Source organism: Hylobates moloch, unplaced genomic scaffold (assembly GCF_009828535.3).
Source record: "Hylobates moloch isolate HMO894 unplaced genomic scaffold, HMol_V3 SCAFFOLD_11, whole genome shotgun sequence".
In the NCBI taxonomy this organism is placed as follows: Eukaryota; Metazoa; Chordata; class Mammalia; order Primates; family Hylobatidae; genus Hylobates; species Hylobates moloch.
The window spans coordinates 81,156,996-81,184,105 of record NW_026652286.1 but is presented as its reverse complement, the minus strand read 5'-3'; the positions used below and the strand labels follow the sequence as shown (position 1 = coordinate 81,184,105).

The following is a 27,110-nucleotide window of genomic DNA, read 5'->3' as shown; positions in this document are numbered from 1 at the left end:
TTGGAACCAACCCAAATGTCCAACAACGATAGACTGGATTAAGAAAATGTGGCACATATACACCATGGAATACTATGCAGCCATAAAAAATGATAAGTTCATGTCCTTTGTAGGGACATGGACAAAACTGGAAACCATCATTCTCAGTAAACTATCACAAGGACAAAAAACCAAACACCGCATGTTCTCACTCATAGGTGGGAATTGAACAATGAGAACTCATGGACACAGGAAGGGGAACATCACACTCCAGGGACTATTGTGGGGTGGGGGGAGTGGGGAGGGACAGCATTAGGAGATATACCTAATGCTGAATGACGAGTTAATGGGTGCAGCAAACCAACATGGCACATGGGTACATATGTAACAAACCTGCACATTGTGCACATGTACCCTAAAACCTAAAGTATAATTAAAAAAAAAAATCTTCTGGGAAGAACGTATAAATCAATGTAATAAAAAAATAATAATATTGGCGTCTGTGCCATCAAAAGCATTGATGATGCTTAGCTCCTACAAGACAACCCTACAATTGCCTCCAAGATTTTCCTCCAAGCCATACTTTGATGCTGCTACTTTCATGCCACAAAAAGTGACAACCAAATTTGCTGATGAGCAGGCAGTGACAATCAGTGTGTAGCTGCTGTCTTGCAGACAGTGACTATGGGACACTATATGATCCGTCCTGGTTTCAGAGACATTTGGTGGTGGGAAAATGTGCTTCTTAGAACTGTGAAATTTGGGTAATAATCTTCATAGAACTACTGCGAAGATTAATAAGAAAATATATTAAAAGGATTGATAATATAACCTGTAGTCCCAGCTACTTGGGAGGCTGAGGCAGGAGAGTGGCGCGAACCTGGGAGGCGGAGCTTGCAGTGAGCTGAGATCGTGCCACTGCACTCCAGCCTGGGTGACAGAGCGAGACTCCGTCTCAAAAAAAAGAATTAATAATATAATAACAAATAAATCGTAGCTATTATATTACAGGAAAGTGGGAGAATGCAGCACTTTTGATCTGTGACTCCTCACCACTTTCCTGGGATGGGCATAAATACTGAATTAAATTATTCAAAATCCTGGGTAGTCTACTGTCCTATTTGAGGCTTGGCATTTTGCACATGATGGATTTTTCAAGTTTGAAGCAAATGTTGTCAAATAGAATATTCATTTTAGTTTCTTATCCCCTCCCTCCAAAGAAAAAAAAATGAAACAAAATTTTGTGGCTATTGTGGTAATCCGTGTCTTATAAAAGCACGGCGTGATCACCAGAGTATGACACTCTTTTACTTTCTTGCCCTCCACTTCTGCACTCTCCTGGGTACTTCCTGTCTACCATCACCATAGGGTCTGCAGATCCATTCCAAATAGCTACATTTAGAAAGCCAAGTCAGGCAAATGTTTGGCAGAGAAGTGTATCAATAAAAATATCAAAATCACTTTCAAAGGTAAATAAAAAATAGCTATAAGAATTACTTGGAATTTTATTATTTTACTCAGTTCTTCAATAAGAGGTCTGAAAATCAGCTTATCTAAAAAAGGGGCCCTGGTGGCTCACCTATCTAATCCTAGCACTTTGTGAGGGCAAGGACGGATTGCTTGAGTCCAGGAGTTCAAGACTAGCCTAGACAATATGGCAAAGCACTCTCTCTACCAAAAAAAAAAAAAAAAATACAAAAATTAACTGGGCGTGGTGGCACATGGCTGCCTGTAGTTCCAGCGGGCCGAGGTGGGAGAATTGCTTGAGCCCAGGAGATTGAGGCTGCAGTGAGCCTTGATTGTGCCACTGCACTTCAGCCTGGGTGACAGAGCAAGACCCTGTCTCAAAAATCAATTAATTAATTAATTTAAAAAATTAAAAAGGAAGAAAATGGAGAGAAATAACATCCCAGCTTTTCTGCAGGGGAGCAACAGTGCAAGGTTGAGCCTCTTTTATAGCCTAGCTGCTCATGAGCCCACATACAATAGGCCCCCTTTATCTAAGACTGCACTTTTCGCCATTGCAGTCTGAAAATATTAAATGGAAACTTGGAGAAATAAACAATTCATAAGTGTTAAATTGCACACTTTTCTGAGTAGTGTGATGAAATCTCACACCATCCTGCTCCATCCCACACAGGATATGGATCCTCCCTTTGTCCAGTGTATCCATGCTGTCTACATTCCCTGCACCTTAGTCACTTAGCAGCTGTCTTGATTATCAGATCGACAGTTGAGGTCTCACAGTGCTCGTGTTCAAGTCACCCTTGTTTTATTTCATAATGGCCCCAAAGCGCAACAGTAGTGATGCTGGAAATTCAGACATGCCAAAGAGAAGTTGTAAAGTGCTTCCTTTAAGTGAAAGGGTGAGAGTTTTCCACTTAATAAGGAAAGAAAAACATTCATACAATGAGGGGGTTTGCTAAGATCAACTATATAAACAAATCTTCTATCAGTGAAATTTTGAAGGAGAAAAAAGAAATGTGTGCTAGTCTTGCTCTTACACCTCAGACTGGCAAAAATTATGGCCACGGTGTATAATAAATGCTGAATTAAGATGGAAAAGGCATTACATTTGTGGGTGGAAGACATAAACAGAAACATGTTCCAGTTGATAGCAAAGGGAGTGGCATGGGAGGTAGGGAATGACTAGAGTCACATATCAGGCTGATCAGGCAGAACAATATCAAATAGAACAAAGCTGCTCAACCTTGCGCTATTGACCTTTTGGACTGAATGATTCCTTATCTTCAGGGGCCATCCTGAGCGTTGAAGGAGGTTTAGCAGGATCTCTGTTTTCTAAGAACTAGATGCCAGTAGCTACCCACCCCCTCTACTGCCAATCCCTCCCCAACCCACCCCTGGAGTTGTGACAATCAAAAATGTCTAGGGCATGGCCAATTGTCCCCACTGGGGTGGGTGTGAAGAGAAATTGCCCCTGCTTAAAAATCACATCTATAGGATAATATCAGCAGAGTTCATGTATCATTGTGAGATACCAAGATCCCAAAAGGAGTTTGAGTATAGAGGACTAATTCAGGCAGGAATAATTCTCAAGGACAGTGGTTGCTGGAATCAGCCTTCAGCCCCGGACTTGCTCCCTCTCCTTTCCTTCTCTTCTCTTTCCCCCCCTCTTTCTCCTCCTCTGTCCTCTCTTCCTCCTCCCTCTCCTTTTCCTCCTTTTCTCCTCCCCCTTCTCTGTGCCCCTCCCCCCCTCTCTCACATAGAGAATTTGACTTTGTCTTTTGTTTTGTTGAGACAAGATCTTTCTCTGTCACCCAGGCATGATCATGGCTCCCTGTAACCTCCAATTCCTGGGCTCATGTGATCCTCCTGCCTCAGCCTCCCAGGTGGCTGGGTTTACAGGTGTGAGCCACTGCACCAGGCCAGAGGATGTGACTTTGGCTTGCAGAGAGCAGCTCTCTAAGACAGAAGTCTTTGCAATCTCTGCTTGAGCAATTTTCTATACCACCAAATAGGTATTAGCCTAATTCTCTTAGCTTCTGGGAAGGAGCTGCAGAGAAGCATGGAAAACTTCCTTTCTCCTATACTCAGCAAATGCACATTCAACAACACATAGAGGAACATTTAGGGAGAGCTAAGTTTAATAGTTGTGGGCTGGGAGTGGTGGCTCATGCCTATAATCCCAGCACTTTGGAAAGCCGAGGCAGGCAGATCGTTTGAGCCCAGGAGTTCGAGACCAGCCTGGGTAACATGGTGAAATCCCATCTCTACTAAAAATACAAAAATTAGCCCAGTGTGGTGGCACATGCCTGTAATCCCAGCTACTGGGGAGGCTGAGGCAAGAGAATTGCTTGAACCGGGGAGGCAGAGGTTGCAGTGAGCTGAGATCACACCGCTGCACTCCAGCCTGGGCGACAGAGCGAGGCTCCATCTAAAAAATTTAAAAGAAAAAAAATCAGTTGTGTATTTAAAGCGTCTTCTATTTCTGAAATATTAGCTTGTCCTGAATGTCCGTTTTGAGAATTTGGTAATCACAAAAACACCTTTATTTTGTACTATACTGTTGTGAGGTAATGAGCCTCAAATCTTTAGGAAAGTAAAAGTTGAAAACCAAAAAACTTGTGGCCACAAACCTTCTCATGCATATGCACTGTCAGACAGTACTTGTTGAAAATGCAGATTCCTGATACTACTAGCGAGTCTGATTCAGTAGGTCTGGGTGGACCCGGGAATTTACATTTTTAACAAGCAACCCGGGTGATTCTGATCCTCAGATAATCTTTGGAGAAATACTAGCGTTTAAAGGAGATAAAATGTAAGGATATATTGAGACTAGTTAGAAATGTATAATTTAGTCTAAGAGAAGGCATTTGACAGGTACTTGGGCCCTTGTTTGATGCAACTCCGGGTGGAGGTTTGAAAGATTAGTGAAGGGGAGGGATTCCTGCACGTATAAATCACTGTGTGAGGAAAGTGGGTAATTGCTTGGCATTAGGCAATTATACATGCAAATTAGAAAAGTACATATATATAAGCCAAACAAAACAAAGCCAATGGTTAGTACATCATAGATCCACCATGCCAGTCACATCATCATTTCCAATTGCCCAGATGTAAGTACCAGCGATGACATGGTTTCCAATTGTTTGATGCTCTGATAGTTATGTATTGATGCAAGAATGTTTTGTTTGGAGGATATTTTTACATTGAATGAGGAAAAATTATGATGAATTCTTTTGTAGTTGACTCCATATTCACCCCACACTAAAAATAATAAGACATTCAATAAACATAGGCCTAAATCAGTTTGAAAAATAATTCTTATTCTTGATGTTAATATTGTGTACTCCCAGTATTGTATTCTAGAATTCTTTGTCTTACGGTTATTTCAGCTTTTCTAGGGATGTGAGTGAAAAGCTGAAAGAGAAACAAAGCTCTTGTCTCTTTTTCTAACATATGTTAGCTAGTGATATTTTCATTAGTGATTTTTATGTTTATGTTGTATCAGTCTATTGCCTGGAACAGCTGATGCACTTCTGTTTGTTCTCGGATTCATATTTCAAAGAATTTCCTGAGACAGAGATTTTTAGACCTCCTATTTCTTTTGAGTCTTGGTTTGATGACTCTTAGTGGTCACAACGAAAAGCCCATCATTTAAGATCTTTGTAGTCTGAGAAGGTAAATAGAAATGTTCTCAATGGTTTACAAATTTTAAAAAAATCTGTAAGTGGTATGACAAAATTGAACCTGGACCAGAGTGTAATTAAGATACGGTTCCTGCTTTAGAGTTTTTGCTTAGCTAGTGGGAAAAGGTATGTAAACAAAAAGTGATATGAAGAGTTCTAGGTGCTCTGAAAAAAGCCTGTGTGGAGGAGAGGAGGCTTGAGGGAGGGTGTCATCAGGCAGGGGTGAATCATAAGGGGAAGGGTTGGGAAAAGCTTCTTGCACAAAGTGAGCCTTGAGCCGAGTCCTTGGTATGAACCTGTCTTTAAAGTGCTTATTATAAAACCAAGGAGTTTGCAAGCTCATTGGAGAACCCAAATTTAAAATCCATTTTTTAAAAAAAGGTGAGTAAGTTGATATTAAATTGTGTGGGGCTGGTTACTAGGTGGAAAACTTTTGGAAAAGTAAGGCAGGTGGGTTGGAGCAAGTACAGAGGGCTTTGTAAGGGAAGTAAAGCTGAGCCAAGCCTTAGGATGGGTAAGAAAGAGATAAGTGGAGTGGAGATTGGGGAGCAGAAGGTGGGGAAAGAGTCTGAGCAAAGACAGGGCCCATGAGGAGGAAACCAGCTGTCTGAGCAGGCATGCCTGACAGGGACTGGTGTGGGGGATTTAACAGGGTTGCACCATGACTGGCTTTAGAGCTAGGCAGTTTGGGGATTTGCTGTAGAAGGTGATGGTGAGGCTGGGTGCAGTGGCTCACACCTGCAGTTCCAGTGCTTTGGGAGGCCAAGGAGGGAGGATCGCTTGAAACCAGGAGTTCGAGGTAACAGTGAGCTATGATCACGCCACTGCACTCCAGCCTGAGCAACAGAGTGAGAACCTGTCTCCATTTTTAAAAGAAGAGGAAGAAGGTGATGGTGAGATCTCACAAATTCCTGATTAGGGAAGTCATATAGCTGAACATATGCTGAAAGAAATATTTCCGAAAAACAAGTCTGCTTTCCATTTCAAACAATGGACTAAAAAGGGCTGAGGCTAGAGGCTGGAGGCCAGCGCAGAGGCTGCTGCAATCCTGCCTCACAGAATTGGCGGGGAGGTTCTGCAGTCCTGCCTCTGCTGCTGAATTATTACATTTGAATTTCTCATCATCCTTTTCAGAATGATTCATCATATATGTCCACTATACAATAGGCATGGCAAGCATGTGAAGCATCAGAGAAACTGAGTAGCTTTTCGAAGGACGCAGAGTTAGCAATTAGTAGAGTGTATCCCACAACCTAGGTTCTCTGAATCCAAATTGCTCTAATGCAAAGTTTCTCGGCCTCAGCACTGTTGACATTTTAGACCACATAATTCTTTGCTGGGCGTAGGAGGGGGGCTGTCCTGTATAATGTAGGATGTTTAGCCGTATCTCTGCCCTCTACCCTGTAGATGCTGGTACCACTTCTCCTCCCACAGGTGACAGTGAAAAATGTCTCCAGACGTTGGCAAATGACCCCAAGGGACAAAATCAGCTTGAGTTGAGAACAACTGTTCTAATATGTCACACTGTATAATTTTTATAAGAATCACATCTCCTATGTTGGACCTAGGCAGGTATTTTCCATGACTTTCACTTGTGACCCCAAGCCAGCACTGCTCAGACACTAAGTCTTTGGAGGATGAGAAGAGCCCCAGCAGAAGGGTCACTGCTTTTGTGATCAATTCTTTATGGAAATCATAGCTAAAACCCATTAGCAGGGAAAGGGTCTCCACCTCGAGGCACCCTTTCAAGGTGCTGCACCATCACACCCCGTTTCCACCTGGAACTTTGGGGATCATTGGTTTGATACTCTCGTCCCAGAATGTTTTTTCTATTGGCTAAGAACCCATCCCAATCCCAGTGATCTTATTCTTAGGGAATCTCCGTCCTGTCCACTCACCTCTTACTTCTCTTACTTACTCTCAGTCCCTTCTAAGTCAGTCCCATCCAATTCATCTCCACCCAACCAAGCCTATTTCTCTAATTTACCTATTTTATGGCCACTGAAACCCTTACTAATTTTACTAAAATTTCCTGTACACTTGCAGACCTTTATGTGAGTGTTCCTTTCCCCTTTAACCTAAAACTCATTTCATCCTCATAACCTGAATTTCCTTCTTGACCACAGGTAGTAGCCACTTCTTGTGTTGTCTTCTTCCCTTTGACCCTGGGGTCTCAGGACCCTCAGGCATTGGCATTCTCCTTGGCCTTAACACCTAATTCCAGACCACTTTTCTGCCTGTCTTAGAGTCATATTCTTTAAAAGTCATCTCCACATTCCCGTTGACATCCCATCCTGTCATCTATAAACCAGGACATGTACTTATAGAAAAGGGGTAAGGCTCAGACCTCCTAACTATGAAAATCTTGAGCTCTAATTTGCAATAATAATACACATAAAACAAATACAGAAATTACCAAGAGGCTGAGTAGGGTAATGAGGGTAGGATGAAATAAAAGGAAATAAATTTTCTTTAATTGGCAAAAATATTCAGCCCTCTCCCACCCCCCCGCCTTTCTTTTGAGGGAGGATCTTGCTCTGTTACCCAGGCTGGAATGCGGCGGCACAATCTTGGCTCACTGCAGCCTTAACTGCCTGGACTCCAATGATCCTCCCACCTCAGCCACCTAGGTAGCTAGGACTACAGACAGGCACACACCACCATGCCCGTCTAATTTTTTTTTTTTCCTGTAGAGATAGGGTTTCACCATGTTGCCCAGGCTAGTCTCAAACTCCTGGGCTCAAGCAATCCTCCCCCCTGAGCCTCTCAAAGATTATAGGCATGAGCCTCTGCACCTGGCCCATTCAGCCCTTTCTTCAATTAAATGTAGAAAAACCAACTGCCTACCCTTAAAAAACACAAAACAGGTCTACTGCCATCAGATCTTCTTTTCTGACCTGACCACTAGATCCATTTCTAACAAATATCAACTTGTGAATAACAGCCTGTTATACTTCCTTATCATTCCAGAATCCCAGCCATCTTTTTCTACAGATCTCTGAAATCTGTGTTCGCTCCTCCTGGAAACAGCCTTTCTCTCCTCCAGGTCAATCCATAAGGAAGACTTGCACCTTATCATTGTTAGGTAGTTAGTAGGAACTGCTCTCTGCCCGCAGGTGGAGGTCATGTTTGTTCCAGCATTCAGAGTCATGTGGAGCAAATGGGCTATCCATCAGAACAGAGTGGTTGTATCTTGCCAGTGTTTACAGCCTCTTTGGCTTAATGCTGTCCTACTAAATTTAAACTTCACATTTTGAGAAGCTTAGTTAATAATGGCATTATGCTTAATGCACTGAGCTTATATGTGGACTATCCCCAGCTTACTGCAGTGAGGATGGGGAGGTTCACAATGTTATCAACATGGACAAAAATAGTGAAATATGATTTTTAAAACAATTTTTTAAGAAACAGACTCTCACTACATTGCCCAGGCTGGTCTCCAACTCCTGGCCTCAAGCAGTCCTCCTCCTGAGTAGCTAGGATTACAGATACAAGCCACCATGACTGGTGTGAAATATGATTTAAAAATTATTTTTATTAAGGTGAAGTTCATGTAACATAAAATTAATCATTTTAAAATGAACAATCCAATGGCATTTAGTACATTTACAGTGTTGTACAACTAGCACCTCTATCTAATTCCAAAATATTTTCAGCAATCCAAAAGGCAACCCTATTGCATCAGTCTGTTCTCACACTGCTATAAAGAACTACCTGAGACAGGGTAATTTACAAAGGAAAGAGGTTTAATTGACTCACAGTTCCACATGGCTGGGGAGGCCTCAGGAAACTCACAATCACGGAGGAAGACAAAGCGAAAAGAGAGGTCTTTTTCACATGCTGGCAGGAGAGAGAAGTGCAAGCAGGGGAAATGTCAGATGCTTATAAAACCATCAGATCTTATGAGAATTCACTCACTATCACGAGAACAGTATGGAGGAAATCGCCCCCGTGATCCAATCACCTCCCACCAGGTCCTGCCCTCAATGCATGGGGATTATGGGGATTACGATTCGAGACGAGATTTGGGTTGGGACACAGAGCCACACTATATCACCTAAATCTATTGAAATATGATTTTTAAACCAACCTGAGAAATTATATATGATTTGCATAGTATTTGCAGTAAGTATTGGGTTTCTATTTTCCTTTCTCATCCTACTGACGCCTTATAATCTGCTTTATGTTAAAGACAGTTTTAGATGGGTGTGATGATGGTTCACACCAGGAGTCCCAGCTACTTGGAGGACTAACACGGTAGACTCGCTTGAGCCCCTGGAGTCAAGGCTGCAGTGAGCTGTGATCTGGCCACTGTACTCCAGCTTGGAAAACAGAATGAGACCTCATCTCCAAAAAAAAAAAAAAAAAAAAAAAGGCAGTTTTAGTGGGAGTCCCAGGCGGACAGTGAGTTACATGGGAGAAAACCCTCTGGCCCAGGTTATTTGCCTTTCTGGAAAATTGCTGGATAACACAAATCTACATTGGATACACCCCTCAAAAAGAGAGGTGTAGGAGATGGGGGCAAATAACCATTGAAGACTATCAAGGAAGGAATTTGGAGGAAATTAAACTGAAAACAGAAATTCGAATAGAGAGGTAAAGAACAGCTGTAAAACAGTGCCTGGCACACAGCAGGTGCCTCATAAATATCTGTTGAATGATGGAATGAATAAAAATAACCCTAAATGAATTACTGAAAATAACCCAGAATAAATGAATAGATGGCTGCATTGGAAATGGATGCAGGATACAGTGGTGTTTCAAGGGAGCAATTTGATAAGCCATGAGGGGAAGCACATTAAATTGTTCCTATGTCATCACAGTTGGATCAGTCTTAAAAGCAAATAGGAAAAAGATGTAAAGAGTCTATCATTTCAGGGCGGGCACAGTGGCTCTTTCCTGTTATCACAGTATTTTGGGAGGCTGAGGTGGGCGGATTGCTTCAGTCCAGGAGTTCGAGACCAGCCTGGCCAACATGGTGAAACCCATTCTCTACAAAAAATATGAAAATTAGCCAAGCCTGGTGGCTCACACCTGTAGACCCAGCTACTCGGGAGGCTGCGGTGGGAGGATGGCTTGACCCAAGAAGTGGAGGTTGCAGTGAGCTGAAATTGCACCACTGCACTACAGCCTGGATGACATAGTCAGATCCCGTAGAAAAATAAAAATAAAAAAGAAAGAAAAGAAAGAAAGAAAAAGAAAGAAAAGAAAGAGAAAGAAAGAAAGGAAGGAAGGAAAGAAGGCAAGGAAGGAAGGAAGGAGAGAGAGAAAAGAAAGAGAGAGTTTCTATCATTTCATATTCAAATATTTACAATATAGGGGAAATGATCAAAGTTTTCATAGATTTTACTATTTGTCATATTTAAATACTTAACTTTGAAACTGCACCTTGAAAGGAAAAATATCGATTGGATTCCAGTACTTAAGGTTTTAACAAAAAGGCCAGAAGTAGAAGGGCATCTGTTATTATATAAATTGTTGTTTACAAGCTAGGATTGTACCTAGTATGGTTGTAAATTTATGTGCCCACTTCTTAGTCAGTCTTGGAGCTACTATTTCTATTTGTATTTCTTTATATGTTAAGTGCATTTTCTCTCCTATGACTATTAACTGAAGTATGCTATTAATTTGAAAGTTTGTCTTTCTAGTCAGCATCTTAACCAGAAGAATGTCTAATATGATACATACCATCATGTGACTATGGGTATTAAAACATAGAGTTAATTAAAGCACTGGCATATTTTGATCTGCACAATAATTAGTTTAATAGGTTTTAGCAAGACCCAGATGTTACTCTATTCCAAGAGGGTTGACATTTTCTGCTCAATTAGTACTCAAGTTAGACATTCTAACTCAGGACCACAAGCATACACGACAAATTTCACTCCGGTAGGAATATTCTATTACCTGTAGGAAGCCCCTGTGTGGTGAACAATTCTTGCCGATCCGTGGGCTCTGCTGCAGGACTTAGCATGCTTCTTAAGGCACGGCAACAACTTCTTTGTGTTCTTTCAACAGCTTGTATTTAGACACTTATGTGTCATTATCCTGTTTGAAGGCATTGAATAACATTGTACTTGTCATTGAACTTGTCACTTGACAATAAACACCTGATCATGTGAAACAACAAAGATAACCAGGAAAACAATTGTGTGTGGTGGAAAAAGGGATGGCTAGAATCCTAAAATCTGTATGGTTAATGTATTATTTGAAGTGTGCCCCATATATGAGAACAAATGACTAGTACAGGAAATGAAGAACCAAAAAGCACTTAAAATACACCTAAATTAATTTATGGAGGTTAAGTTCTGAAGGCCTTCATTGGTTAGTTAACTCAGTTAGCTCTGCTTAAAGTCTTCCACCCAGACACTAGTACGTCCTGATAATGAATTTAAAAACAAGAAATGAAATTATCAAACTCTATTTAGTGCAAATTTGCCTTCTTAAATCACAAGTTTTGAAGAACTATCATCCCCATACTGTGCCAGTCACATTAAACAGTTAACAATTTTTTTTTCTAGTTTAAAACCCAGGTACTTGAATCAAAATGAGAAAAAAATCCGAATACATTAATAAACTCTTTAAAATGCAGAGATAAAAAGAAACTTCAGGTTTAGTTGGAGCCACCATTTGATTAGATGTGAGTGGTATATTAATTAATTGCAATGATCCATCTAATAAAAGGTTGCAAAGAGACTGCAGCATACCAGTATTTAGGCTGTTGATGGAGAAAGGAAAACTTAACTTTCAATCTCACTCCTTTCATTCTGAGTGGACATTTCTTTGAAGTTTAGAAGATGCTGAGTTCAGTCTCCCATATTTGAATTTTCTTCCACTCTCTGTCCGCTTTTCCCCTATCTCCATGTAATATAGAAGGGAAAGTATAGGAAAGGGCCCTCTCTTCTCACCTTCCTTATAGATTCCAAGTTACCCAGATTGCAATCTCCTGGACTCAAAGAGTAAAATCAAGTTCAATGGATTAGTATTATGGAAGCAAACAAATATAGGTCTTTGCTTATGAAGAAGTGAGTTACTGAAAACTTTTAAAAATCTATTGAGAGCAGGCATGGCGTTCCTTCTTTCAGGTCGACAGTAGTTATTAAAGCCTGCATCCCATCAGCATTGTCGGTGCTCTCACTTACCCTGCTTTCTTTACTGATGAGAAGGCTCCCCAGCAACAAACAAAAAGGTTTCTTTTCCAGGTGTCACTTGATGTCTGCACAAGGATTGTTATTGAAAGGGCACTTCTTCTAAACAGAAAGGCAACCACATGGAAGTAGGTAGAATTGCTATAAAGAAGAATGTTCAAAGAGTGAATACTATGAAATGCCAGAACTGGTTATTGAAGTAACATAAAAACCACCGACAATCTTATTTCTGTAAAGCAGTTTAAAGTTCTCAAAGAACTTTCAGAACTGAAGGTTCTTTTTTTAAATCCAGTTAGGTTGTGAAATCTACAGAGGTCTTTCATAATAATATTAAAAGCCTTTATCAAAATATGCACTCTGTGATTACAACTGTGTTATGAGTATGCATTTGTATATAAGTATATACACAATTGTGATTATGACTATAGCTTTATACACATGCATACATGAGAAAGAACTTTAGAATGATACTCAAATATGGAAACAGTCCTTGAATTAGGATGGTAGGATTACAAGTATCTTTTTTTTCTTTTACCACTTTGGTGTCATCATGCTACATTTTCAATTTGAAACAATTTAATCCTTACGTCATATACGATGTGAGGTGAGTTGTGCCCAGAGGAAAGAGTTCCTCTAGCTTGGAGGCAGGGAGAGAAGAGATAACATCCGGAAATTCATTTTATTATCCCAGAAGCCAGCCAGGTGTGAGGAGGAAACTGGGCAGAATCCCATTGACCACCTAGCTGGGAAAATCTCTCTCTCTCTCTCCATCTATCTTTTTCCGGAGGGCTTACCATATGCTACACACTTCCCAGACATTAGCACATTTAATTGCACAACCTTATGAGGTGGAAGGAGGTGAGATGGCTACCCAAGGTCACACATCTAATAAATAGTGTAGCCAGAGCTTGAACCAAGGACTACTGACTCCAAGCCCATGGGATGGAATCTAAACTCCCTTGCTTGGCCTAGCTCCCTTACGTTATCAGGCCCACACTTACTTCTCCAACCTCCTTTTTTATGTCCCTCTTCCGGATATTTACCGTGGTCCAGATACATCAGTCCAGAGCCTGCCAATCTCTCTCCTGCCTCAGCATCTTGGCACTTGCCTCTGCTTGGAAAGCGCTTCTCCTGTGTCTTAGCAAAGCTGGATCCTTGACACCCTTCAGGTCACCGCTTATGTGTCACCTCAGGGTACCCTTCCCAACTACTCCATGTAAGAATATCCCCTCCTCTTCAGAATTACCCTCCACCATATCACTCTGTTAATTTTCTTCATAGCGTTTATCACACTTGGTAAATCTTTTTATTTATTTACTAATGTATTATCTGTCTCTTTCCAAAGGAGTGCAAACTCCCTGAAGACAGAGACCTGTTTACCTTGGTGCCTCTGCGTTTCCAGCACCTGGCACAGAGCCTGACATACAGCAGGTTAAACAAATACTACATGCCCATAACCACTAAGCCCATTATCTGGGCAAGGAACTCTGTGGAGTATTTCTTAGATGAAGATGAAGGTTCAAAAGAACTTATAAATAGCACATACATCTACTTTCTACCCACATTTTATTCAACCAATTTGAGGACATTTGTACACATAAGTTCTTCACATGTCTGGCTTCTTATCCTTCAGGTTTTAGCTCATGTGACATCTCATCATGCGGGTCAGTCTCCAGCCTGACCACTCTAACTGGAGCCTTCCCTGCATCCCTCCCATCCTCCACCCTGTTTACTTGGTTCACAGCACTTATGACACTCTAAATTTATGTTGATTTGTTTATTTATTTATTTTTTACCTCTATGCATTAGAAGCTAATGTTTTGAGCGCAGGAACATCTTGTCTACACAGTTCCTAGAACATTTCCCAACAGATAGTAGACATTCCATAAATATTTTTTGAATGAAGCCACACATGGCGACTAATTTATACTCCCTCTTTAGTTCTAATAGTTTTTTTTTTTTTTTTAACAAATTTCTTTGGTCTTTTTCCTAAGTAGGTAATTATCATCTATGATCAATTTTCTCTTTTGTAAGAGTTACACCACATTGTTTTTTTCCTTCCCTATTGTATCAACTAGAACTACCAGAACAATGTTAGACAATACAGGGAATAGCAGGTGTCTTTGATTTGTTGTTACTTCACAGACTCACCATTAATTATAATACTGGTGTTTTCTGGGACAGACATTCCTTGCCACATGAAGGAAAAATCCTTTCTAAAGGATTACCAAGTATTTTTAAATTTAGCTCAATTTAGTTTAGTCCTAACAAAAAGCAATCTTGAATTTTATCAGAGAACTTTTGATAATAATGTGTTATTACTTTGATCTAATGATAAAGCAAACTATGTTAATATTTAAATCACCTGAGGTCAGGAGTTCAAGATCAGCCGTCCAACATGGGGAAACTCTTTCTTTAATAAAAATACAAAAATTAGCTGGGTGTGGTGGCATGTGCCTGTAATCCCAGCTAATTGGGAGGCTGAGAAAGGAGAATCATTTGAACCCTGGAGGCAGACGTTGCAGTGAGCTGAGATTGAGCCACTGCACTCCAGCCTGGCCAACAGAGTGAGACTCCATCTCAAGAAAAATAAAAATTAAAATTAAAAAATCAGACATTCAAGCAAGTGATGTGATCAGCATGTCTCTTGGCTTGGTGATTGTCAAGGAAGGAAAAAACTAAGCCCTCTGGTGGGGATTTGGCCAACAGACTAGAGAGGGTAGGGGACTATGGGAGATTTCTAAAGAGTATTGCTTTCTATCCAGCTGTGACTATTAAATACTAAACTGATGAGTATCTCTTTAGCTGAGAGCCTGGGCAAAAGGTTGCCAGGATTACCTGATACTAAGATTGAAAATGGCTGCTTGTCACTGGCTAAATAAGCCCATAAAACAAACCTTTGGAGAATTATTTTAATTTTAAGAGCATTGTGATTAAAACTGCACAAAAGCAGTTCTGTATGGTTTCCAGGGCAGTCCCCAATGCCTTGTAAATTTCTGAATATAAAAATTTCTCAGTGGTATGCCCCATTGTGCCACAACCCAGGGCTGAAGCATGCCTCCGTGCTGATGTCTGATGAGGTTGGACATTTGAAGTTCTCAACTCAGCTTCTGCTCCTCATCCTTCCTTTGCTATCTTAGGGTTTTGGCAACCATTTTTAAGCAGATAACTTCTCAATCTACTTCTCCATCCCTGTTTCAAGAACTCGAGTCCCACATTTCTCATTTTAAATTGCCATGCGGATGAATTGCAGGTACCTCAAACTGCTCCTGTCAAAAACTGAACACCTGATTTCTTGACGAACCTTGTTTCTCATACTATCGAATAGACTGGGTCTCCTTTTAGACATCTCTCTTGAGATCTTGCATCGTCTTTGTGTCTCTGTCTTTCTTAATCCTCCTTTTTAATGAGTTACCAAATCCAGCCAATATCGTTGGAATTCCGCCCTCTTTTTCTACTCTCACTTACATTGCCTTTGGTTGGGTCCTCTTTCCCTTTCTCCTGCATCAGCGTTCCAACACAATGGTTTGCTTGATACCATCTTCACTCTACTCTTCTTGTCTACTGCTATCAGAGTAATCTGCCCAAAGTTCAATTTTTTTTTTTTTTAGACAGAGTCTCACTCTGTTGCCAGGCTGGAGTGCAGTAGTGCAATCTTGGCTCACTGCAACCTCCACCTCCCGGGTTCAAGCGATTCTTCTGCCTCAGCCTCCCGAGTAGCTGGGACTACAGGTGCACATGCCAGGCTAATTTTTTGTATTTTTAGTAGAGGCAGGGTTTCACTATGTTAGCCAGGATGGTCTCGATCTCCTGACCTCATGATCTGCCCACCTCCACCTCCCAAAGTGCTGGGACTACAGGTGTGAGCCACCACACCCGGCCCTAAGTTCAATTTTAACTGTATCATTATCACCCTCAAAACCTGTATTAGCTCCTCAGTGCTTACACAATGAAGTCTAGATTTCATCACATGGCATTCATAGTCAGAGCTCAGCCTGACTACATTTCAGCTCACTGTGCTCTGAGCACTAGCCCAGTTTTTCTAAACCCCTTTCTCATTACTGTCCCCACAATGAAGCTTTTTAGAACTTTTTTCACAATCACCTCCGTTGTGCAATGTTATTACTACAGATATACTGTATATCTGTGTATTATGTGTAGATTTGTGCTTTCTACATAAAAAGAGGAAGATTTTAACCCTGTGGAGACTACATGCTCTGCCAAAACAGATCACTTACCAATCCCTGAACGTGCTCCAGTATTTTCTAGCTTCCAAGCTTTTGTTCAATCTGGCCATTAGAGAGGTTGAGGGAATATGAGAAGATTCCTAGACTGTACTTTTGCTATTCAGCATGCTGATCCCCTTGCCTAGAATAGACTCACACATCTCCTCCCACCACCCCCTATTTCTTCTTCTTGAAATCTGACTCTTCATGCAGCAACCTAAATACTGTATCCTCTCTCCATCCACTCAGTTGGCACTTACTTTTCTGTGTGCTCATGGAATTTTCTTTATTCCTCTATTATGTTCTTTGTTACACAGTCATCTTTCTATTTGTGTATCTGTCCCACTGGATTACAAATCTTCTAAAGACAAGGATTGTGTTGTTCACAGTGTATGATGCCTTCATGTAATAGGCACCAGGATATGTTGGTTGAAATCAGTTCACTGATATACTGGAAACAGTGTAAAATCCCATCAGTGACCATATTGAAAAGTCCCATGTGTATGCTGAATAAATGAACACACTAGAAAAATTGGACATCATATACAAGACATACTCCCAAAACATGATCATTAATATGGACACTATTTATAAAGGAGTTCTGTATTGTGTACACCATGGGTGAACAAAACTGGTTCCTGGTTCACACAAATAACAGACACCCACAGAAAGTTATCTGAATGGCTAGCTGCCTAGGCATGTTTTAAATAATGATGATCAAGTGGGGTAGCCCAGAGACCAAAACACAAGTGGCTTTTTTTTTTTTTTTTTTTGAGACAGTCGTGCTCAGTCGCCCAGGCTGGAGTGCAGTGGTATGATCTCGGCTCACAAGTGGCAATTTTTGATATCATGTTCTTGTACAGATACAAAATTTTAATTGGGTTTATGTGCCATGAAAAGAAATGATATATGTAGAAGTATATTTTATATGTTAGTAATCATCACCACCATCTTCAAAATGACCAAATTAAGGCTATGGGGAAGGAAAGTCTATCTGACAGAGTTATTTTTGTGTAGGAAGTGAAGCCAAGATAAAAACATGTTTTCTGTAAAAGACTTGGTAATTTAAAAAATGTATATATGTAGACATCTTTATAAATTTCTATTATTCTTCATTGCATTGTGGAACAATTGACTTTCTAGGAAAGCTATTTCTGTGGCTTCATAGGATTACCATTTGCTTTCACCAGAGGATTAGGTATTTTTAAATGGCATGTGTATTACTTCTCTGAGTTTATTAAGATGATAATGAAATCTTACAGAAAACTTCTAACAGGTGTTTTCTACCATCCTTTGCTTCTGGGCTGTCTTCTCCTAAAATACCATAAACAGTTTTGTTTGTTTGTTTGTTTGTTTCTAAAGTCTGAGAATGACTTTTGTGGGACAGTGGAGGTGCGGGTGTCTATGGGATGAGAGGCTTGGCAAATAATTCGTTTCCAAGGATACACCAATTTCCGCCCTTCAGCCAGGTTCATCTACAGTCAGTAGTGTAATTGAGTTTAGTTCTTCCTGGTCTTTCAAATGAAGTAACCCTTTTGCCAGTTACAAACCCTACTTGCAATTCTATTTTCTATGGGCTCTTAATTATTGAAAGGGAGGATTAGTCATGAATCTCCTTTTTGACTCCTTTACTAGTCAAGCTCAAGTTCTGCGAGCAAACAGCAACAGCAAAAGCAAATACTTTGGCGCCAGCACTTAGCCTTGCCTCACTTAAGAGGCAGAATTATGTAGGCTGGTTTGCTTAACAACTCAGATAGGGGGCGGGGAGGGTGACCGGAGGGGACGAGGGAGGAGACGAGGGACGGGACGAGGGAGGGGACCAGGAAGGGCCTGCCCCTTTGGAACGGGATTGGTTCCCTCTCTCCCTTTAGCCGTTCACTTTGCATCTCGGTTGGACAGGTTGAGAGAAACATGTCATTAAGGTGTTGTCAATATGAGCCCTTTAGGTGTGGGCGCTCCCTAGATTTGTGGTTTTAGACTTTCAAAGGAGCGGACTTATTATTGGCTGTGGGATCAAGTTCGTGAAACTGGTCTTGTATAGGTTGAAAAATGCCTTCCTAACAGGAGGAGCCAAGGAGCTTAAGTGTAACTCACACACAGTAAAGAAAATGACGAAAGTTCCTCCGGGGTTTGATTTCAGTTTCTTAAATGACGACGAGGCCAGGAAGATCCTTCAGGTGCTGGAAAGAAATGAGGAGCTACAGAGGGCCGAGAAGGACAGGATCAGGTACAGAGCAAATTCATTTCTTTTGTCCTGGGCCTGGGTCCCGCAGGGGCCGGGGATCCGCGGGGCACCTGCCCGGGGGTGCTCCGAACGGCTGCTGCGGAGGCTGCGGGTCGGGAAGAGAAAACTGCGCCGAGTTGCTCTCTAAAGGACTTTGGGATGCCTAGTTGGTACCCTCTCCATCCACCGCATACCAGACGGGCTTGGCTGCGGGTCTGGGGTCGGGCAGGGTGGGGGTCCGTGCGCTGCGGGGGCCGCGCAGTGACGCTGTGCTGTGTCGGGTGTCTGCTGGGCCATCGCGGGGCGTGGGCCGTTCCAGGCAATGAAATGCGGCGGGGGCGCGATCTAGAGCGGAATCCTGGCTGCTGCTCACTCCGCGGCCCGCGCGCACCCACGTGCTCGCACGGGTCCGACAGAGCTTCCACCCTCGCCTAACACAGTTTTCCCTCGGCACCAGAAGCGAATCTCCCCACCCAACGCGGGCAGTCAGCGAAGCACGGGAGAGCCGGCACCTAACGGGAGGCGAAAGGTCCCCACCCCAAGGGTAGGAGCTCGAGGAATTTGTCAAATAGAGGCTTATGTGGGCGAATGGGACTTGGACACACGGGGTTGGCTGGAATGGGTGGGTCTCCTTGAGCGTGGTGCTGTGGGGGGCGAGTTTCTGCGAAATTTCATCCTTGACCTTACTATACACTGTTGTAGGTGAGGGATTAGTTACTAAAGGATGAAATCCAGAGACACAGATAATTACACGGGATGTAAATTAACCAGTTTTTCTGCTGGGGAAGTGTGGATAAGTGCTGGAATGAATTAAAGGACTCTCTCGCCAATGTTGGAATATACCCATCTAAGTCCTTCTCTAGATAACTGTGGAAGGGAATTCAGGACATCATTCTCAGGCCACACTGTGTGCCATTGATTGGGATTTAGCGAGTCATTTTGTTTTATGATCAACTGCTTGCTAATGCGAGTTCCAGGTTCCCAATTCTTTCTAGATATCCCCACCTGCCTATCCCCCACCGTCGACAAAAGAAACCCTCCAAGGACCCTGTTCAAATTGGAAAATCTAGTTGGTCTTTGTAGAAAGAATTTAATATACTAAGCCCAATGCCCTGACTTCACCCTTTTCCCCTAAACATGCCTCTTTGAGGGATGAAGGAATATTTGAGGTTGGGGAATGTGGATTTCATACCATCTGCCTTGAGAAAAAGTGGCTTTATCATTCCTCTCCCCTGAGCAGTGTAGAAAGTGTGCCTTCATGAGAACAGTATGCCACACCCACACACACCCACGTGCATGTACCTACACATATGCACATGCACCGCACACAGGCACACCCAACTTTCAGAAGAAGAATTTCAGAACTGGGCGGAATTTCAGTGCATATTCCAAAGGCACTGAGAAACTGCGGTTATTCTCAGTGTGTGTTATTGGAAGTGTTTCTTGTCTCTGAAGAGGATGGGGCTTAAGTGATCCATTGTACTTTTGGGGAAATTGAGGGGAGAGTTAGAAAATAACAAGGAGAGAAGCTTTCATTTAAGATGTTATCTTGACTTTTTATTTTTGACCTGATGCGTGCCTTGTTGTGTTTTCTCTATTGCCCACTTCAGTTGACTTTAGAGGGAACTGGATCTCCACATAGATCTACACAAAGCACATGTATCTACACAAAGCCATTGGGCTGGGCATTAGAAGGAAGGTCAAAACACATTTTCTAATTTCATGGCATTCACATTCTAATGGAAGCATCAACAGAAAAAGACAGCCATAATGCTAAGACAAAATCAATACTGTATTATACTAATTATTAAAAATATTTAATTGCCCCATTTGAAAAATATCACTATTAAAATATAAAAATCATTTAAGGGAAGTAGATGTGTGGACCAAATACCCAAGGCAATGATTTCTAGTACTGTCTTTTCCTTTGATTAATTCCCCGCTTCCACCATCAAATACCCATGTCTGGCTTGCAGGCTCCATGGGATTGTTCTGCTTACCCACTTCAGGCTCACGTATATTAATTTCAGTAGCAGATATTGGCAGGCAGAAAGAGCCTGAGACAACATGTCAACTTGGCTGCCTCTTCTGCTCATGTTCTTGATATATGTGATCATATTTTCCAAATCAAAAATCAGGACACATGACTTATAACTCAAGGGTATAATTTCATTCTGTTCTGGCTTGGCATATGTGAACAACAACAAAAAAGAGATGCTTCAACAGTCCTGTCTGAGAGACTCAGGGAAGCCTTTTTACTATATTGAGAAAGAGCTTCAAGACCTCTTGACTAGAACAATAAGGGTCCAAATGGGAAAGTTTAAAAATTTAGCAGGTTGGGGAATGGCTGGTGAGTTCATTTATATCTGTGATAGGCTTGAGGTATCTACAAGACAACTAAGAAGAAATACAGGCACCCTATAGTTAGCAATAGAGAACTACAATGTTGGGGCTGAGCCCAGTGGCTCATGCCTTAATCCCAGTGCTTTGGGAGACTGAGGCAAAAGGATCGCTTGAGGCCAAGAGTTTGAGACCAGCCTGGCCAACACAGCGAGACCCTGTCTCTACAATAAAAATTAAAAATAAATTTAGCCTGATATTGTGGCACATACTTGCAGTACTAGCTACTCAGGAGGCTGAGGTGGGAGGATCCCTTGAGCCCAAGAGTTCAAGGCTGCAGTGAACTATGATTGTTCCACTCCAACCAGAGTGACACAGTAGAGACCCTGTCTTTAAAAATAAAATAAATAAAATATATATTTTTAAAAGAACTACAGTGTCATGCAGGGCCAGAGATGTTCTGAGATGGATGTGAGAGTAGTTGAGTTCATCATGCAGAAGGCAGCAGCCCCACCCCCAGAAAAGTTCCTGAACTCATAGAACTTTCTCCTGATCTCCCCTCATCTGTACCAGACCTCTCTGGCTCCAACTTACCAGGAAAGTATTTGCATTAAATATGATAGTTAATGTTTCTAATATATAGTTTATTCAAATTTTTAAGAAAAATACCAAGATTCAAACTGATAAATAGGCAAAAGATAGAAATAAATCATTCACACCAGAAGAGATCCAAACAGTAAACATAGCAGATGGGAAAATGTTTACCCTCACAGTAATAAATGAAAATTGAAGTAACCTTGAGATACCATGCTGCCCCTTTAAAAATGACAGAAAATAAAATGTTGGTGAGAGTTGGAATGAAATGGGTAGATTTTGCACATTGTTAGTGACACTGTAAGTTGATTACAAGCTTTTTGGTGAGCATTATGGCAATATCTATCAAGATACGCCTTACGCTTGACCCAATTGTCCAATTCTTGGATATTTTCTCATTAGTAGGAGATTAAGGTGGAGGAGATGGCCACACCAACATATATTAAGTGCTGCCTTTTTATGTAATAATAGTAATTATTGTGGTAATAACGACAGCTAACATTTATTAGGCCCTTACTGTATACTAGGCACTGTACTAAACATGTTATACAGATTTAATTAATCCTCCCAATAACCTTGTGAGGTATACACTTTAATTCTCATTTCACAGAGAAGGAAACAATTAAAAAAGGTTGAGTATTTTGTCCAACTTAAGCAGCAGAGCCAGAATTTAAAATCCAGATCTATTTCAAAACTACTTTACCCATCAAGATTGAATAATCCTCACAACCATTTCTTGGGGTATTATTAATGGCTTTTTACAGAAGGAAAACTGAAATTTAGCAACATTAAGGAACTTGCCTAAGGCCACACAGCTCATAAACATCAGAGATAGAATTTGAACCTAAATCTATCTGGCATCAGAACCAGATGTTACAGTGCCTGGAGTAATCAAGTTTTTAAACGGCATGTCTAGATTTAGACCATTTTTTGCTCCATGGCAAGATTGCAGCCCGGTAGGGTTTTCAGAATTTAGTTATTTCTGATTGATTTACACTAATATCCTTGAGCTGTGGCACAGTTCTGAACAGGACTGTATATGTCAAAGTCATAAAGTGGTCTATAGCTCGTGGCAGCTGCCACATCCGGCAGAGATTAAAAGCCAGATACACAAGCCTCCTGCCTCCCCTACACATTCTGCCTGCCCTCTCCTCTCCCAGCCTGTGAAATCTGCCTCTGGCTAAGGGGCAGAGTTTCTGGAGACATTGGATGTCTACTGATTGGGCTTTTTGCTGTGTGCCAGACACTGGGTTAGCCCTGAGAATACAGTGTAAAATAAAACACAGATTTTGCCCCAAATGGCTTCAGTCTATGAAAGGTTTTCATTGGCGATAGAATGTGTAAGATGAAGTGTTCATGTAACTGTAGCTTGCCCTTACGCAGTCCTGTGTGGCCTGGAAAAGGGACAACAAGAACAATGCCTGGAAGTCACAAGTGTGCTCAAGAGGCTTGAGCAAGTTCTGATACATGACAAGGTATCAGATTAACACACCACGGACCTCTGAGCTGTCTGCACTTTCCAGTGTCATCCAATTTAGTTAATTCCTTTAAATTGAGGGAGAACTTCCTCTCAGATACATTTTCCTGTCTAGTTATTCCTGTGGATTTGTCCCCATAGGCAATACACACAGAACTACTATAATGATACCGTTCCATATCCCAGTGCCAAGGAGCAGTGTTCTTTTTAAGCTTAGTGATAGTATAACTCTTTTAGCTTATAAAGTCTTTCATATTTGTTTTTTGTATCCTCATCCTCAACCTGATAAAGCAAATACTATTATCTTCTTTTTCAAAAGCTAATAAAACAACTGTAATAATAGCTAACATTTGTTGAGTATTGACCCATGCTAAGCTCTTTGTGTGCACTATCTCATTTAATTCATACAACAACCTGATGAGTTAAGGGATATCTTTATTCTCCATTCGACAGAGGAAGCTTAGAGAGGATAAGTGACATGCTTGAGATAATACTGCTAGGGAGTGTCGGATTTGGGAACTCCATCGGTACATAATCACTGTGCTGTGCTGCCTCCTACAGTACCAAAAAGTTGAAGTGACTTTCCTCACCTGGCCCATCTAGCTCATAACAGAACCAGGACTGGGATCTATCCACTTTAAAACTCTTGCCATTTTATCTCCACTCACCATAAAAATAAAAAACACACAATTCTACGTAGTCAAATGCTCAGCTAAAAGTTAGAGATGTTATTACTAAGGAAAATGGCATAATGGGTAAAGATAACTGGTACCATCTGCCTATATAGAAAAAATTGCTGGCAACCATTTATGTTAAAAATGCATATATGTGTTCTGTAAGGACAGACTTTATACTGTTAAAATGATTATCTTTGAGGAATCACATTTAAAGGGACTTTAACCCTTTTAGTACTGTTTTATTTTTTAGTTATCATATGTTGTTAAAAATAGGCCAGGTGCTGTGGCTCACGCCTGTAATCCCAGCACTTTGGGAGGCTGAGGTGGGTGGATTGCCTGAGGTCAGGAGTTTGAGACCAGCCTGGCCAATACAGTGAAACCCCATCTCTACTAAAAATACAAAAATTAGCCGGGCATGGTGGCTGGCACCTGTAAGCCCAGCTACCTGGGAAGCTGAGACAGGATAATCACCTGAACCCAAGAAGTAGAGGTTGCAGTGAGCCGAGACCGCGCCATTGCACTCCAGCTTGGGTAACAAGAGCAAAACTCTGTCTTTAAATAAATAAATAAATAAATAAAACTGTTTCTTTGGATAATAAATAGGGAATGCTTGACTATTTTTTACTTTCATAAACGTCCTTTATGAAGGTAAAATACTTTTTAAAAATGTCTTTTAAATATAAATAACTTTTAAAGGTAAATTTCTTTTTAAAAATGTCTAAATGTTTTTCTGCCTTTGTCCTTTTCTTTACAATGTTAATGTGTGCACAGGTAAGTTGGTACATGGTAAGTTGTACATCAACCTTGATTCCTTGTGATCAAGGATTATTTCAGGGATGGAGAGCCTCACACACTTCGGTACTCAATACCTAGTCAAATGGAACTTAACTTACTGCTATAGGGGATACAAACTAAGGGAAAGAAGGATCTCAGGAAACCAGGTGAAGGGCAAAAGAAGGTCAGGTGAAGGTTAGTCAGAAAATACTTTCGTTCCTCATTAGCACAGATGGTCTTAAACCTGAGAACCACATGAAGGTCAAAAGGAGGTCAGATTATGTTTAGTAAGAAAATGCCTTCCTTCCCGGTTAGCACAGCAGGGTCTTAAAATTGAGAAGGTGGCTAAGAACTAAGGAGTGCTAGCTAAGGCATGGTCTTTCATAAACATGGGTGGATTCTCTCCTTCACCTTCATTCAGGTCAGTCTTTCTGTAGTGAGTTATTCCCCAAGCTGTGAGATTTGAGAGCTATAGGCTCATCGCCCTCTCCTTCTCAGGATGTTTCCTTATTGACATTGCCAATGGCCCTATTAAAAGGCTGTACTTCAAATATTAACAGATCACAGGAGCCAGCTTCCTCATTCCATGGTGTGTTAGGCTTTCTAGATGAAAGAGGAAATGGGAGATGCCAGTGACCAAATTCCCTGCACCCCAACAAAGAGTTGTGTTTTTTATATTGATCAAGCTTGCCTTGGTTTTCACTTTGAAAGGATGCATTTAACAGCAGTTGAGGGAGGAAAGGGGATGGGGGATGGGGGATGGGGGATGGGGGAGGGAGGAAAGGGGATGGCGGGGGGAGGAAAGGGGATGGGGGAGGGAGGAAAGGGCATGGGGGAGGGAGTAACTTATCCTGGCAACCACTGTTTTGTTCTTTAACACTACAGTTTTATTATTTAAAGAATGTTATATAAATGGAAGCACAGAATACATAACCTTTTGAGAATAGCTTCTTCAACTCAGTAAAATGAGGGTCACACAGGTTGTTGTATGTATGAATAATTCATTCTGGCCAGGCAAGGTGGCTCAAGCCTGTAATCCCAACACATCGGGAGGCCGAGATAGGAGGATCACTTGAGGTTTTGCCATGTTGGCCAGGTTGAGAGCAGCCTGGCCAACGTGGCAAAACTCTGTTTCTACTAAAAATACAAAAATTAGCCGGGCATGGTGGCGCGTGTCTGTGGTCCCAGCTGCTCGGGAAGCTGAAGCAGGAGAATCACTTCAACCTGGGAGGTGGAGGTTGCAGTGAACTGAGATGGTGCCACTGCACTCCAGTCTGGGCGACAGAGCAAGACTTCATCTCAAAATAAATAAATGAACAAATAAATAATTCATTCCTTTATATTGCTGAGTAGTATTTAATATTTCATTATATGGATTACTACAGTTCGTTTATCCTTTCACCCACTGAAGAACACTTGTATTGCTTACACATTTTGATGCTATTGAATAATGCTGCTACCAACATCCATGAGCAGGCTTTTGTGTGAACACGATTTTTATTAGTAGTGGAATTGCTGGATCATATTCTTGAATTTGCAAGAAACTGTGAAACTGTTTTCCCCACAGCTGTACCATTCTGCGTTCCTACCAACAGTATATAAGAGTTCCAATCCCTGTCTTTGTCATTCAGGCTACTACAACAAAATACCTTAGACCGGGTAATTTATAAACAGCAGAAATCTATTGCTCATAGTTCTAGACCCTGGGAAGTCCAAGATCAAGGCACTGGTAGATTCTGTGTTTGGTGAAGTCCCCCTCCTCATAGAGGGTGCCTTCTCTGTGTCCTCAATGGTAGAAGGGGCAAAAAGCCTTCCTCTCAGGCCTCGTGTAAAAGGGCACTGATCCATTCATGAGGGAGGAGCCCTCTCCACCTAATCACCTCCCAAAGTCCCAATCCCTTGCTACCATCACCTTGAGGGGTAGGGCTCAACATATGAATTCTGGGGGGACACATACTTTTAGACAAGAGCATAGTAGTTCTTCAGTCTTGCCAGCATTTGGTATTTTCAATATTTTTTTATTTTAACCGTTCTAATAGGTTCGTAGGGGTATTTCACGATGTTTCAATTTGCATTTCCCTAGTGACTAATGATGTTAAACATCTGTTTATGTGTTTACTTGTTTTCCATATACTCTCTTTGGTGAAGTATCTGTTAAAGTCTTTTGAACAGTTTTTAATTGGGTTATTTGTTTTCTGATTGATGAATTTTGAGAATTCTTTATATATTCTAGATACAAGTCTCCTGTTGAACACCAGGTTTGCAAACATTTTCTTCCCATCTGTAGCTTGTCTTAACTTTCCTACTGTGTCTTTGCAGAGTAAAAGTTACCCAGTTTGATGAAATCCAACATATCAAACTTTTTTCTTTTACGAATCATGCTTTTAGTAGCATTCTAAGAATACTCTGCCTCAGCCCAGATTACAAACATTTTCTCCTATGATTTCTTTTTAAAGTTTTATAGTTTTATGTCTTACACTGATGCATTTTGAAATAAGATTATGTAGAGTGTGAGGTTTCG

General features: G+C 41.3%; 1 protein-coding gene across 1 annotated transcript in view; it reads left to right on the top strand.

The window, feature by feature from the left end:
- Window positions 1-18,415: 18,415 nt before the first annotated feature.
- The window catches only part of EXPH5 (exophilin 5), an 89,172-nt gene continuing 80,477 nt past the window's right edge, over window positions 18,416-27,110 (top strand). Inside the window, exon 1 of the mRNA XM_032167317.2 lies at window positions 18,416-18,730. Within this exon, the coding sequence (XP_032023208.1) occupies window positions 18,612-18,730 (119 nt within the window). The 5' untranslated portion in view covers window positions 18,416-18,611. The remainder of the gene's footprint in view (window positions 18,731-27,110) is intronic.